Raw genomic sequence first — 14,336 nt, 5'->3', positions numbered from 1 at the left:
TGCCATTCGTATATGCTGAGGGGGGTGTCTTTCTGCAAGTCCATCCACAGGAACCGGAGTAGTGCTTTGTCTTGGGGCAGCAACCTCACCTGGTGGAACATTCCCTTTATATTGCTACTGATAGCGATGGAATGCTCGCGAAATCTCAGGAGCACACCGAGCAGGCTGGAAGTCAAGGTTGGGCCAGGGAGGAGCAGGTCATTCAGATTGGCTCCATTATGTGCAAAGGAGCAATTAAACACGATACGGTTCTTCCCATTGTGAGCTACCATATGGTGAGGGATGAACCATGACTCACCATTACTGCTCACCTCTTCTTCCTTGACTTTCACGATGTACCCTGCTCGTTCCAGCTTTTCTATCTCCTCACGGTAGGCAGCTGCCCGCTCTGGGTCCTTTGCCAAGCGACGTTTGGTGTTGCGCAGTAGGGGGAGAACTGCCTCCTTACAAGCCTGCAGCTTGGGCATATTATTGACTCTCAGCAACGGTGTGGCATAGCGCTGTGTCCCCTCCACATCTACTCGCACAGTTTTCTGCTCCAGCAGGGCAATGGCCTCCTTATCCTGGCGTGACCAAGTCACAAGCTTCTCGCTCCTGTATGGTAGAACATCTAATTGCCAAAGCCTTTCAACATTCTGGAACAGCTCAGTGGAGGGTGAAAGGGTGGACACATGAAAACACTGGCTTGACTGAAGCTGCTGCTGAACTAACCTGGTTGGCCCCTGCAATGTCCATCTAAGTTTTGTATTCACGGCCGCTGGTCCACCAGAGGGACCTAGTCGTACAGGCTCAATGGGCGTAATAAGCTCGGGGTAGTCTGAACCAATCAAGATGACTGGGTGGACCCGGTTGAGGTGTTCGATCGGCAGCCCTTTGAGGTGTTTGTACTTTTGCTGCAGTGCCTTCACAGGATAAGTATGCTCTGCTAGGCCTAATGGCTCTGCTGTGAAGGCTCCACGGATCCTGAATACTCTGTTTGGCTGGCAGACACGGGATAGGGAGAATGATACAGAATGACCCTGTATGACTTTCCCCTCCTGGCGCACTGTTCTCAGGGCTAGGCCTTCTGGTATGCCGTGCAGCTTCAGTGTTCGTGCAGCTGTAGCGAGTAGAATCGTGCGCTCAGAGCCATCGTCCAATATGGCGTATGCCTCCATGCTTTCCTTTCCATTGCGCAGGATTACTTTGCTCACCTTCAGCATCACCGGACTGCCACCTGACCGTCGATCGAGGTAGAACACATCACTTGGCTTAGTGACTGCATTGCTGCTCTCATCAGAGGGTGGCCTGGCATTGACATCATGCAGAATCTCCAGATGCCTCCCTTTAAACTTCTTGCAGGTGCTCTTGAGGCGACACTGCGAAGCTTGATGGGCACACCCACATCGCCAGCACTTTCTGTTTGCCGTTATCCAACTCCTCTTCTGTTCAGTGGTCAGCTGGCTGAAGTTGGAGCACTGACTCAGGTAATGCTGATCATTGGAACAGTAAGAGCAGTAGGCCTGTCGCTCACCTTGCTTGCTGCTGGGTGCCGGGGGTTTCTCACTTACAGCTGTGCTGACTTGCTCGGCCCCATGGAGAACACTGGTGGCACGGTTGGACTTTGGCTCCCTTCGCTTCTCCTTCTTGGAGTCGTCAGCAGCCCCAATCACGCTGAGTGTTTCAAACACAGTCTCCTGCATTTTCAGCTCGAAATCTAACCACTCAGCAAAATGGTGCAGGGTAGGGATGCGGATGTTCTTAGGGTACAGGTAACGCTTGAATTGCGCTCTCAGGTCTTGTGGCAGCTTCAGCACCAATCTCGTCACGTGAGACCCACATTGCATCTCGATCTGACCACTCTCACCTAATTGGTCAAGCATCCCATGTAAAGCCCTGACGCGAAGTGCAAACCTCTTGAACGCACCAGTGTCATTAGCACGGATATTGGCAGCATCCATCATTTCAGCGATATGTCGCAGGGCTAATTGGTGAGGCTGTCCATAGTGGTCAGTGAGGGATGCCATAGTGTCTGAATATGGCCTCTTGGAGTTGGTATAAGAATCTGCAATAAGCAGAGCTTCTTCAAATTTCAAATGATCCACTAATATTTGATATTTAAATCGCTCTGTTGCATCATCAGGCAATAGGATATCCAGTGCTGTCTTGAGCCTATTGAACTCTCTGGGGTCAGGTTTCGTGAAATGGGGGATCTTAGGCTTAGGTCCGCGGTACACCCGCTCTTGCTGGTAATCTCTGGGGTGTTGGGCTTGACCTGAAGGCATAGGCCGTCCTCTGTGTGATGGCGCATTACTGACTGAATCCCATTCAGAACCTGGGTCTGGCTCACAGTACTCTGGCGTGACAAGTCGTCGGTGCTGTGGTGGCATTCCCATCCTCTGCATGTGCTCTGTGAGCTCATCTACCACATCACTGTAGTTCCTTGAGGGGTGCGTGGGCTGAGCAGGCCCAACAACTGGATGTGGTGGCGGAGGGGGAAAGTATGGCTCCTCTTTCATAGCACCATAGGGCCCAGCAGGAGGCTGTGATGGTGGTAAGAGAGGCACCTCTGTCTTCTCCTCTTTAAGCTCACCATCTTGTGCACCGTTGTACTGCGCCTGTAATGGTGGTGGAGGTGGTAATGTTAAGCTTATATTTCTTAGGAATGGTTGAGGGGGAGCATAGTGGTCCACAGCAGGTGGGGGAGGAGGAGGAGGCAGTGTTTCGAGTTCTGAAGCTCTGGTGTTTATTTGTCGCTGCATCTGAATGACTGTGTGATGTAGCTTCTGATTATCCTCTTGCAACTGTCTAAGCGCATCCAATATTGCAGATGTAGCCTCTGGGGCTGCTGCAGCAGGGTAGGCTGGAGTGCTCTGGTACAGTGGTCTGAATAGCCCAGGCCGGTTTGGGCTTCTTGAGGCGGCACCGGCATAATCAGACTGCTGTGTGGGTAAGTAGAGAGCAAGAGGGTCCATCTCGGCTGCCCTCTCCGCGCCTCTGTCTTGGACTCCAGCTACTCGGGGGGAAGGAGGAGGATACTGACCATAATTTGGAAACTCAACATCATAGTCATTGAGCCACGCTGGTGGCCCCCTCTCACGCCTTGGCCTAACATCTGCTGGATGGCTGGGTTGATCAGTGTACATCATGGACTAATTTACACGGCAACTTCTCTTCCCGGGTTTCGGCACCATTTGTTTTGATTGATCCTAGTAAGTTTATCTGTAGGAACCACCGTGGGGCATCTGATTAAAATGCAGACATGATGTACAGGTCCAGAGTATTTATTGAAACTTGTGGAATTTACAGTGGAGAGGTTATTGTCTTGAGCTTCACAATTGTGCTTGGGATTGTAGATGACAGTAGTTCTGACATTAAAGTTGTGGTTTCTACAAGTAAAACAAATGCAACAGTGCCTCTTAGAAGCGTATGCATTGTGACTACAATATTAATAGCTAAGCATGGCTAATCATACACTGACACACATGGAGAATAGCTTAACAGACACTACTACATGAAATTACCAAATATCCATTTAAATCTAGACATACACGTTATATTACAACGTTATAGACACCAAATTATCAAATTAGAAACATAATCTCCGTCTTACACGGCAGGAAAAGTTACTAATTATAAGTTAACTTAACCGCGGTAGCGCGGTACACGTGGTGCACGCTATAAACGCAAACGCTGGCAAATATGCGGTTATTAACAATGACATTCTACAAACGAACATTAAACAAGTCCTGCTCAAACAAGAAATGCCAACACTTACGGTTTCTGAACACACAAACGGCACAAACAGTCCACAGAACAGAAGGGGTTCCTTTCAAATCTCTGCCTCCCCATCCACTGGTCTGTGCATGCAACCCTCTGACTCGCACTCCAATTAACTGCACAAGTGTAGCCACAAGGGCTGCACGCACAGGACGCATCGATGGCCAGCAGGAGGCTACCTGGTCATGTGAACAGTCTCTAGTCCTTCACAACAATGGGGGAACGATTGAAACACCTATTTCATTTGTCCCGACCAGGCAGTAAACCCCATTTATTCTAAGTCAATGCACACGTATCTGTGTTTATACTATATTTTATGCAGGTGAGACATGGAAAAGCAGTTTTAGAAAGATGCAAATATATTTGGGGCTATCAAGGATACAAGGATACAAGGATACAAGGAAGTTTATTGTCACATACATATAGTTACTGGAAGTAAGAAATGCAGTGAAATTATGTCTGGTGTCAGCCTATTTGTGCATTAATGGGGGGGGGGGGGGGGGGAGATGGGATAGTGTGCTGTGTATGTGGGGAGAGGGCAGTGTGCAATATGTGTGTTGGAGAAGCTTCCTCATGAGACAATGTGCTGTGTATTGGGGGGGGGGGGGGGCAGTGTGCTGTAAGTATGTTGGGGATGTGTGTTGGAGAAGCTTCCTGATGAAATAATGTGCTGTGTATGTGTGTGTGGGGGGGGGGGGGGGCAGGGACTTAATATTGCAAGCAGAGTACTGTATGTAATGTATGTGAGTGATGACAGTGAAGATGTGTATCAGGTAGGGGGTCGAGTTTTGCAATGTTAACCTATGGAGACTGACGGCCTGTGGGTCATGAAGGACACTTATTTGGATGTGTGGTGGCTTCAACCACATAAAAACAGAGTGAAATAACATTTTGTACTATAGAAACATTATATAATTCGAAACATGCATTATTCTAGCTATATTAATGGCATAGTGCATGCTATTTCCATAACCGCGAAATACGCGAATCACCATGACGGCAATGAGTTGTTAACAGACATGAACCAAGACATGTAACCCAGCAGCAATCTATCTAAAATAACACATACTTGAAGTACAATTCATGGTATGTTGTCAAATATTTAAGTTGTGGGAAGTTTACATAATTTAACAGGGCTTAAAATTTTTCAAAATGGGGGGGAATTCCCCCCTTAGGTTATTCATGTAGGGGGGATTTACAGAATTTGGGGGGGAGGGGGGGTCGATTCTGATACCAAGTCAAGAATTGCGATTTCAATACTTCGATACTTTTTTAAAAAAAGTGTTTGATTTTGGGGCCCCCACCACCCTGACGTCATCAGTAATATATACTGTAGTGGGATCATTCACAACAGTGGACATCCTAGATTCTGCTTGACTCTCTCCACACACACAAACACACACTGAAAATGATAGCTTATGTGATATGTTTCTATCATATATTTTTGAATTCATATAGAGTGTATTTATTTAATAATGCATTTTTTAAAGTATAGTATTTTACTAGAAATTACTACTAGCTAAACATATTTAGTAATTTGAATGCCTCATATTGACGGTTAACCTATAACACTTAGGCATATCTTTAAAGGGGTCATAGAATGCAAAACCGAGTTTACCTTGTCATAGATGAATAACGATAGTTCAGTGGGTGAAATGGAGATACAGAGAAGTTCAAAACCCCATCCACGCCTCCTTTCTGTGCAAATCTCACAATTCGAAACTCCCGCCATAAAACGGGCGAATCCAAAAGAAGCTCAGAGTTTACGCAAACTCCGAAGTGGTGCCTTATTTGGCTCTGGCCTGTACATTTGTCACGCCCCAAAATTTACATACAGACCAGCCCACTGGTTCGCTGGCCCAAGAACATGAATGGAGGTTGTGAAGATGTCAGACACTAGTTTAGCTAGCCTACTGTTGGGTTTACTTCTACAAGAATTACAAAGCAGGCAGTTTCTCTATCGAAAATGAGCCAGAGAGGTAAATGCAGTGTTCCAGGCTGCACGGAGAAAGGGGAAGTTTGTCACAGTCTTCCCAAGGATCCGAAGACTCGGCAGGCATGGATAATGTTTGTCTATCAGAAGATCCCTGCAAAGTTTGACGCTCAGCTGTTCATTTGCTCTGAACATTTTACCGAAGACAGCTTTCAAAATCTTGGACAGTTTAAAGCAGGATTTGCCAAACTTCTTTTACTGAAACGAGGGGCTGTTCCGACCGTAAGGTCATCACAAACGCAAGCTGTAAGTATTATTTTGTCGCTAAGCAGTTGATAACAATGCTAGCATATCGTGTATAGCAACATACATGTACACGTAGAATGTGTTACGATTCAGTTTGTTAGCAATGGGGGTAACATTATTTCATTTCCCTGACTGTATTTCATTCGAATAAATAACATGTTGACATGTAAATCTACACTTTACGATGCACGTTTGTCCAGGTCTTCGTCAGGTTATTTTGTTATTCTATTCCAGCAAGATAGCTAAAGCTGAGTAGAATCACGATAGTTTGGTTGCTAGAAGCTAGCACTAAGCTGTAATGTTACCCACCTAAGTCGATCCTGTTACCACTTTTAGAAGTGGAAACTAGGAGTAACGTTAACATTATCGTGTAAAATGATTTCAGAGCACATCACAAGAACAACCACGAACAAAAGTTGCAGCATGCCAAACAGATCCTCCTTGTGTGGCATCTCGCGGGACGCAGCTTTCTTTTACTACATTGAGACCTCACCAACGAAGCAAAGGTAAACGTTCTAATTATTCTTATGTTATCATGAATATTATCAGACGTGTTATGGTGATTGTGTGTTCCAAACATGTGTAGCATTATTACTGGGTAGCATTTAGTAGAGCAGTGTTGCCCAATTACTTACCTTGATGACTGAGAACATTAGTGAGCCATTCACAACAAATTAAAGAAGTATTCATAGTATGAATAGACCTATTCATACTATTCATCTCACTGAATGACCTGCATTTACTTTTGTGGGGAAGGCCCCCCACAAAAGTTTTAATTATTTTATAGATATTTGATGCAATGCAGCTGAGAACACACACGTATGATGCCTTCAGAAGACATTGTGTACAGAAATGGGTTTTGTTTAGTGAAAGTGTGAGATCAGGCCTAATTGCCAGCCATCAAAATGCAAATCATTACAGTTTTAGGCTGCTCTAACTGAAAGGCACTTGTAACAACACCGGTTAGACACAGCTTTGGCACAGCCTACAGGTTTAGCCAATGCTTTTGCTGTGAGTTAATAGCAGTATTTTGCTTGGTGTGTGCTTACAAAAGTGACAAGTGACAATTGTTACAACATTTCTGCTGTTTCATTTAGGTTGTACCTTGCAGCTATGCATTTCAATGAGAATGCTCAGCGCCCACAACGGAAGACAGCCAAGGGGAAACTAATGTACAGGCTTGTGTTTCCAAAGGCCAAAAGGGGAGGTTACACAGTCAAAAAAGTGAAGACAGAGCCAACGATTTGTAAGTTTAAAATGTATATATTTTTTTATACAAACGATTGTGCAACGGTATAGACACTAACAATAACTTATTAATTCACACACAACAGGCTATGTCTTTAACCTGATAAGACTAGTGTTCGAAGAGATCGTCCATGACTCCCTTCGTTATGTGGATGCCGTCCAGCAGATTCCTGTGCCCCAAGACTTGTGTGCTCAGCTTCCCAGACCTTCCAGGGAGGATGCTGTCGCTGAGCATGTGTCACGGTTCAGTCGAGGGGGGGTCTGAACCCGACATACTGCCCTGATGTTTCCGGAAACTCCCTCCGTATGCACAGCACCACACAAGAGGGGATCACAACACGGACACTTCGCCCAAGGAAACCCCAGCACCAGCTCACGAAAGATCTGTAGGCCAAGTGTCTGCATTGCCTTCAGAGAAATCAGAGTGGAAAGGCACACTTTTTTACTATTTATTTTTTGAATATTTTATATTTTTGAGTATAGCACTGTATGATTGTGTTGAAACAAAATAAAGTTTGTCATTTTACTGTTTGCATCAAACTGTGTTTTCGTGACCTGCTGAACTAATAATGAATGCATATTGGCTAAAAACATTTGATTTATATTATATAGCTGGTAACACTTGTATCAGATTGTCCTCACCTTTCCATCCCTCTTATTCTCAACTGCCCATGGTCAGCTCTGTAGATGTTCATTGCATTTTGTAAAGAATATATGTTGAGGCACACCGGTTCAAGGCCAGGATGGTCAATCATACAGGTTATCTCCTCCGGAACCTGGGTCATTCTTCTAATGACCTGTAAAAACAAATATAAAGACCATGCTGTTATTTTGTCATTTTGAATGAGCAGAAAGCACAAATTAGCTTGAGTAAATATCTCCAGTTTTAGTTACCTGGGGTACTTCCCGGCAACATATATTTTCTCTCTCCTGGGGCATGCGGTCACAGTTTCCACACGTACACCTGGCAAGGGGAGATGGATGTAATTGTAAGTTCACATATCACTACATGGAACGAGGGTAATAATCTTATAATCAGATGATATAATCAGCAGGATAGAAGTTAGCCTACTGCTGATTAGGTCATCTGGTTATGATATTATTATCTTCGTTACATGTAATAATATATACAACAGGACGATGTCCAGTTAGTTAGGCAAGAGCCTACTATTTCTGTAGTGGCAGTTCGTAGGTTATGGTGTTTGTGAAATGAGTAGCCTACTGCTCGCGTCAACAAAAATATTACCTCTCGTGACATGACAGTGGTAATATTTTTGTTGAAGCGAGTGAGCAGTAGGCTACTCATTTCATTACGGCCATAACATACTGAACTGGTACTACGGAAACAGTCTCTTGCCCAGCTAACTGGACGTCCTGTTGTAAGATCACATATTACTACTAACGTTACGTGGCAAATAATGTAGGTAACTCCTAATCAGATAACCCATTCAGCAGGAGAGAACGGTAACAATATACTGACTAAAACGAGAGTATAGGCTATTTTCCTTGCGAGCAGCACTCATTTCATTATAGCTATTTGCACGCTACATATTGGCTATACGGACTTTCTCGCTAACTGGACGTCTTGACAGAAAATGCACGAGGGTAACGTTACATGTTGTAAAACATTTGTTTGTGTGCAAATGAATAACTGTTATGCTGCTTACAAAGTTAACATAAGACTAATACAACGTTATGCTTAGGCTAGGACACTGAAGTGTGAGTAGGCTATTACATTAGTATTACAGCTAACGTGTAGTGCTACGTGTAAATGATAAATGAAAAAACTTACCATTCTGAAGTAGTCATTTGTAATCTATGGGCGACTGGTTGCTCCTCTACATCAGATTCTTCCTCTGATTCTGGCTCATACATATATGGTTCAACACCTAATGTGTCCATATCAACAATTTCGATGTTTCAGTGAGTGAGTGCTTGTGGCCATGACGCGTTTGCTCCACAGCTTCGCTCGTTGTAAACCAACCAATCAGCGCACAGCTCATCTAAATATTCATGAGCATACCATAAAAGGGAGAAAACCTCTCGTTTCATTCTAGGGCTTTTAACCAGGCTTGCATTAGGGCGCATAGAACAGCACATATGCCATTTTCAGCCCAACCAATGTTACACACCCTATTCAGAGACCTTAAGGACCAGCACCAAATACCCTATATCATCATTCTATCACCCCTTTAATGTGGTGTGTAGGTCCAATTGAGTGCACATTGGTGATGAGTAGGTGTAATTGAGTGCCTGTCACTTTAAGAAAATACCTGAGAGTAATTCTATGGAGTAATTAGCCCCCCTTCAACCTGACGGTTTTAGGCTGTAGTCGCTAGTGAATAAAAGTTGTGCATAGTGCGGTATGTGTATGCAAATCATTATGTTTTCTATGTCATTAGATACAATAAATGTTGACATGTCGAAGACAATCTTTCTGGGATCAAGTGTTGACGTGACCTGAGCTAGCAGGATAGTTACCAAGGAGCTCTTTCCAGATGTAAAAGTTTGCCATGGTAGCGTAGCCTATTTGCGTAAGCGCAAAGTGGTTCTCTCTCTCTCTCCGTGTGTGTGTGCGTCTGCATGAGGCTATGTTCTATTCAACTCGGTAGTTGATCAGTCCGGTCAATAGCACCGCATTCACGCCACTTAATGATTAGGCTATATTAACGTCATCAGACAGGCTGTAAAAGTGTATGCGGGAATTTCTCGCATTATGATGGCTAGAGTTGAGGGACTTGAACAAATTATACGCAATACCCGCAATCCCGCAGTGAAATTTAAGCCCTGATTTAAGCTGTATGTTTCATTCGTTCCCCATGCTGTTTGTCCCAGCCAGGAGGGACGAATGAAACATAACGCACGTTCGACTTCTCCTTAAATAACTCTTGAACAGTTTTATTCAGAGCTGTAAATGCAACTGTATTTGACAGGACAGATGTAGGTTGCAAGTGACAAAATATTAACTTTCAGTGTTTTATAATGTCTTTGTAAATTACGTTTCATTAAAAAGTGTTTCATTTGTCCCGGTTCTCCATCAGCCTCGGCGTTGCTGCTGACCGTCCATCTATCTCGGCACAGGTCCTCGGGTCAGCGCACCTCTGCGACGCGACGTTTTACAAAAAATAGAAGTGCCAGAGATATGATTTCATCAGCGCGCGGCGTATGCAAATAATAACAAAGAAATGGAACAGTGATGGGTGTGTGGGTAGAAGGCGTGAGATGAGATGAGGATGGGGAAAAAGTGAGAGTGAGGAGGGGGAGGGGGGGGGGATGAAGATTCACCTCCAGCTATCTGATGCATGTTTTAATGGAAATTTTCACGGCTGCCTTATAAAAAAACGCAATTGAGAGACACGTTCAAGTCGTACCTACGCCGGTGCAGCGACCTGGCGCTTAATAGTCTGTGGAGATGCCTCTCGCTAATAATGAATCTCTCCAATGCCAGGCTTTTCAAAATGTCTTTGTATTTCATTCCCAGCCTAAAATAGCACTCTACCATACTATCCCTGTCCATTGTGTGACAGCGACTGTTCCTGTTTGAGGAGTTGCGCTTGATTTGCTCATCCAGCTGTCCAGTGCACAGCCTATAGGCCTACCTATTTCGTGGCCACAAATTACTATTTCGTGGGAACTAATTAATATTTCGTGGCCACAAATTACCTATTTCGTGGGAACTAATTAATATTTCGTGGCCACAAATTAGTACTTTGTGGGAACGAATTGCTATTTCGTGGCCACAACTTATTATTTTGTGGGAACGAATTGCTATTTCGTGGCCACAACTTACTATTTTTTTTCCCCATGACATATCCGGGGCTCCGTAGTTATGTGTAATAAAGTGGAATGAAAAAGTATTGAACGTGCCTACTGAAATTTCTTCAATACTTTGTGGAAAAGCCTTTGTTTGTAATGACAGCTTCAAGACATACCTGTATGACAAAACTTATTAGTCGCAGTATCAGGTATGATTTTGGCCCATTGTTCTAAACAGATTCCAGGGGTCCCTCTTGTGAATCCTGATCTTTAGTTACTTCCAGAACTGTTTAATTAAATTTAATTGAATTGGCTGCCTTCAATTCTTTCTGGAGCTTTCTCCGAGTGGTCCTTGGCTCTTGGAATTGACTATCCTTCTGACTCCCTGGTCAGAAATATTGCGAGGAGATCCTGTGCATGGCCGGTTGATGATGCAGTGATGTTCCTTCCACTTGCAGATAATGGCTCCCATGCTGCTTACTGGAAGATTCTGAAGTTTTGAAATGCATCTGTAACCAGTTTCATTGATATGTTTTGCAACAATAAGGTTGCAAAGGTCTTGGGAGAGCTTTTTGCTTATATCCATCATGAAATGTTTCTTGTGTGACACCTTGGTAATGAAAAACATTTTTATAGCCCATCAATATGTAGGCTACTAACCAAGCTTATATTCATTTGCACAGATATAAAGGATAACTACTCTCTAACTAGTTACAGAATCCAGCTCGTTCCTTCCCTTTATAGTGCTTTTTCTTAGCGTGTTCAATACTTTTTCCCTGTGTTATTCCACTTCATGACTCTACTTATGGACTCATGAGCGAAGCGGTCATATAGGGATTGTCAAAGTTTTTTTTTTTTTTTCAAGTATAATCTGAGTAAGATTCCAATATGGCCATTATGTGTAAGAAAATAAGCCAATTATTCTATATTTTGGTTAATTGAAGTAACTACCTACATCATCAATACATTCTTATTCTACCTTCTTCTCTTTCTGAGCAAACTTTAACTCTTACTATACACTGCACAAAAAATTATACACTTTAAAATATAAAACACATCAGATCTCAATGGGGAAAAAACATCACGCTGGATATCTACATTACATTTGGCTGACGCATTTTTAGTGACTTACAACCTGGCAATTTAAAAAGGTAGAGTTTAGAAAAGTGCATCAGTGAGTGCTGTTTTTATATAGTCAAGTCAGGTGGTAAGTGCTAGAATTAGCTAGTTGTAAGTAGTGCTATGAGAGGAGATATTCTCTGAAGAGCTGGGTCTTCAGGAGTTTTTTGAAGATGGAGAGGGATGTCCCTGCTCTAGTAGCGCGTTCTACCAATGAGGAACAACAGATGAAAAAAGTTTGGATTGACCTGAGCGTACCGGTGGCAGAGCTAGACAATGTTTGTCTGAAGAGCGCAATGGTCAGGGGGTAGCATATATGCCTGTATGAGGGCATTCGAGTAGGTGGGAGCAGTAGGTTTAGCTGGGAGGACCAGCAGTTTGGTTTTTGAGAGGTTTAGCTGGAGGTGGTGTGCCTTCATCCATGTAGATATGTCTGAGAGGCAATCCGAGATCCGTGCCGAGACCAAGGGGTCATCAGGTGGAAAGAACAGATAAAGCTGTGTGTCATCTGCATAGCAGTGGTATGAAAAGCTGTGCGAATGGATAAACTGTCCCAAAGAAGTGGTGTGGATAGCAAAGAGAAGGGGGCCCAGTACTGAGCCCAGGGGGACCCCTATGGTGGGAGGCTAAGGTGCAGACAGCTGTCCAAGCCACGATACGATAAACGAGCATCCTGTGAGGTAGGATTCAAACTGATATGGACTGGGTAATATGTCAGGAACAAAAGGATGCCACTTTGTTATTTGGGAATGAAAATGATCAATCCACAGAGGACTGAATTCAAAGACCCCCGAAATCTAAGTGGAAAAAATGACGCGGCAAGCTCGTCCATTTTGCTTGAATATCAGCACAGCAACTGATGATGGTACTCAGTAGTTCATATGGCCCTGACATGCTTGATGGCATCGGGGCATGCTCCTAATGAAACGGCAGATGATGTCCTGGGGGATCTGCTCCCAGATGTGGACATGGCCATCACTGAGCTCCCTGAGAGTCGGTGGTGCAACCTGTTGGATGGACCAAAATATAATCTCCCAGCATGTGTTCAATCGGATTTAATTCAGGGGAGTGTGGGGGGACAGTCAATGGTATCATTGCCTTCATCCTCCAGGAACTGCCTGCACATTCTCACTACATGTGTCCAGCCATTGCTGTGCACCAGGAGGAACCCAGGGCCCACTGCATCAGTACAGGGTCAGACAATGGGTCTGAAGTTTTCATCCTGATGCCTAAGAGCAGTGAGGGTGCAGTTGTCTTGCCCGTAGAGGTGTGTGCATCCTTCCAAGGATATCCCTCCCCAGACCATCACTGGCCCACCACCAAACCAGTCATGCTGAATGATGTTGCAGGCAGCATTACATTCTCCAAGACATTTTCAGACGTCACATGTGCTCAGGGTGAACCTGGTCTCATTTGTGAAAAGCACAGGGTCAATGGTGAACCTGCCAATTTTTTATTCTATGGCAAATGCCAATTGAGCTGCACGGTGCTGGGCAGTGAGCATAGGTCCTTCCAGAGGCCATCGGGCCCTCAGGCCACCTTCGTGAAGTCTGACAGTGTGGTCAGAGACGTTCACACCAGCGGCCTGGAGGAGGTCATTTGGTAGGGCTCTGGTAGGGCTCCTACTGTTTGTTGTTGCACAAAGGAGCAGACAGTGTTGTGCCAGTTCACAGCTTTTCTGAACTAGTTCAAGTTCAGTTCATACATGCTCAAAGTGAACAGTTCACGTTCAAAGTTCACAATTTTAATTCTGAACTAGTTCAAAGTTCAGTTCATTTGACTTTTTTCGTGAGATATTCAAAGAAATACTTTTTTTCACACTACGAGCTAGAAATCACTACGTTCTTTGAAGCTGCTCATTACATTTGCTCATGACACTGCAATTGTGGGTTTCTTACCAGTTGATGAAACTTGCAGCAGTACAGACAAGATAGACCAGTCTCCGTGCCATCACTTCCACTAGCCTTTTTTTTTTTTATTGCAGCGCTTTCTCTCACTCTTGTCATTGGTCTGTCTCTCTCTCTCTCTCTCGCTCCTCCAGCCCTCCGTGCTCTCGTCGTTGCCTGCTACGCGGCGTTACTATGCCTACCCCGCTCTGCTGCAATTCATCACGGGTAACGTTGTGCGGAAGCCAGTATGCTATTCAACTATTCTCAGCCGGACACTACATTGCCCGCAATGCATTGCGCACACAATGTCAAAAACATTTCTGTCT

General features: G+C 44.3%; 1 protein-coding gene and 1 long non-coding RNA gene across 3 annotated transcripts; one reads left to right on the top strand and one right to left on the bottom strand.

Annotated features, from left to right (window-relative positions):
• Positions 1-5,328: 5,328 nt before the first annotated feature.
• Positions 5,329-7,773, top strand: LOC121723411. Of its 2 annotated transcripts, XR_006034949.1 has the most exons (4): positions 5,329-5,998; positions 6,384-6,504; positions 7,096-7,244; positions 7,333-7,773. It is a non-coding gene; the product is annotated as an uncharacterized LOC121723411 (long non-coding RNA). The 2 variants fall into 2 exon arrangements; XR_006034948.1 differs by lacking the exon at positions 5,329-5,998 and having other exon boundaries at positions 6,029-6,504.
• On the bottom strand, positions 7,492-9,435 carry LOC121723399 (P2X purinoceptor 7-like). The gene is made up of 4 exons (XM_042109020.1): positions 9,039-9,435; positions 8,141-8,210; positions 7,889-8,043; positions 7,492-7,654 (listed from the first exon to the last, which is right to left on the bottom strand). Exons 1-4 carry the CDS (start codon positions 9,146-9,148, stop codon positions 7,492-7,494), a joined length of 498 nt encoding a protein of 165 aa, XP_041964954.1. The 5' UTR covers positions 9,149-9,435.
• Between the last annotated feature and the right edge of the window lie 4,901 nt (positions 9,436-14,336).

Source organism: Alosa sapidissima, chromosome 1 (genome assembly GCF_018492685.1).
Source record: "Alosa sapidissima isolate fAloSap1 chromosome 1, fAloSap1.pri, whole genome shotgun sequence".
Taxonomy (NCBI): domain Eukaryota; kingdom Metazoa; phylum Chordata; class Actinopteri; order Clupeiformes; family Clupeidae; genus Alosa; species Alosa sapidissima.
The sequence above is the reverse complement of the archived record's forward strand: the minus strand, read 5'-3'. Positions and strand labels throughout refer to the sequence as shown.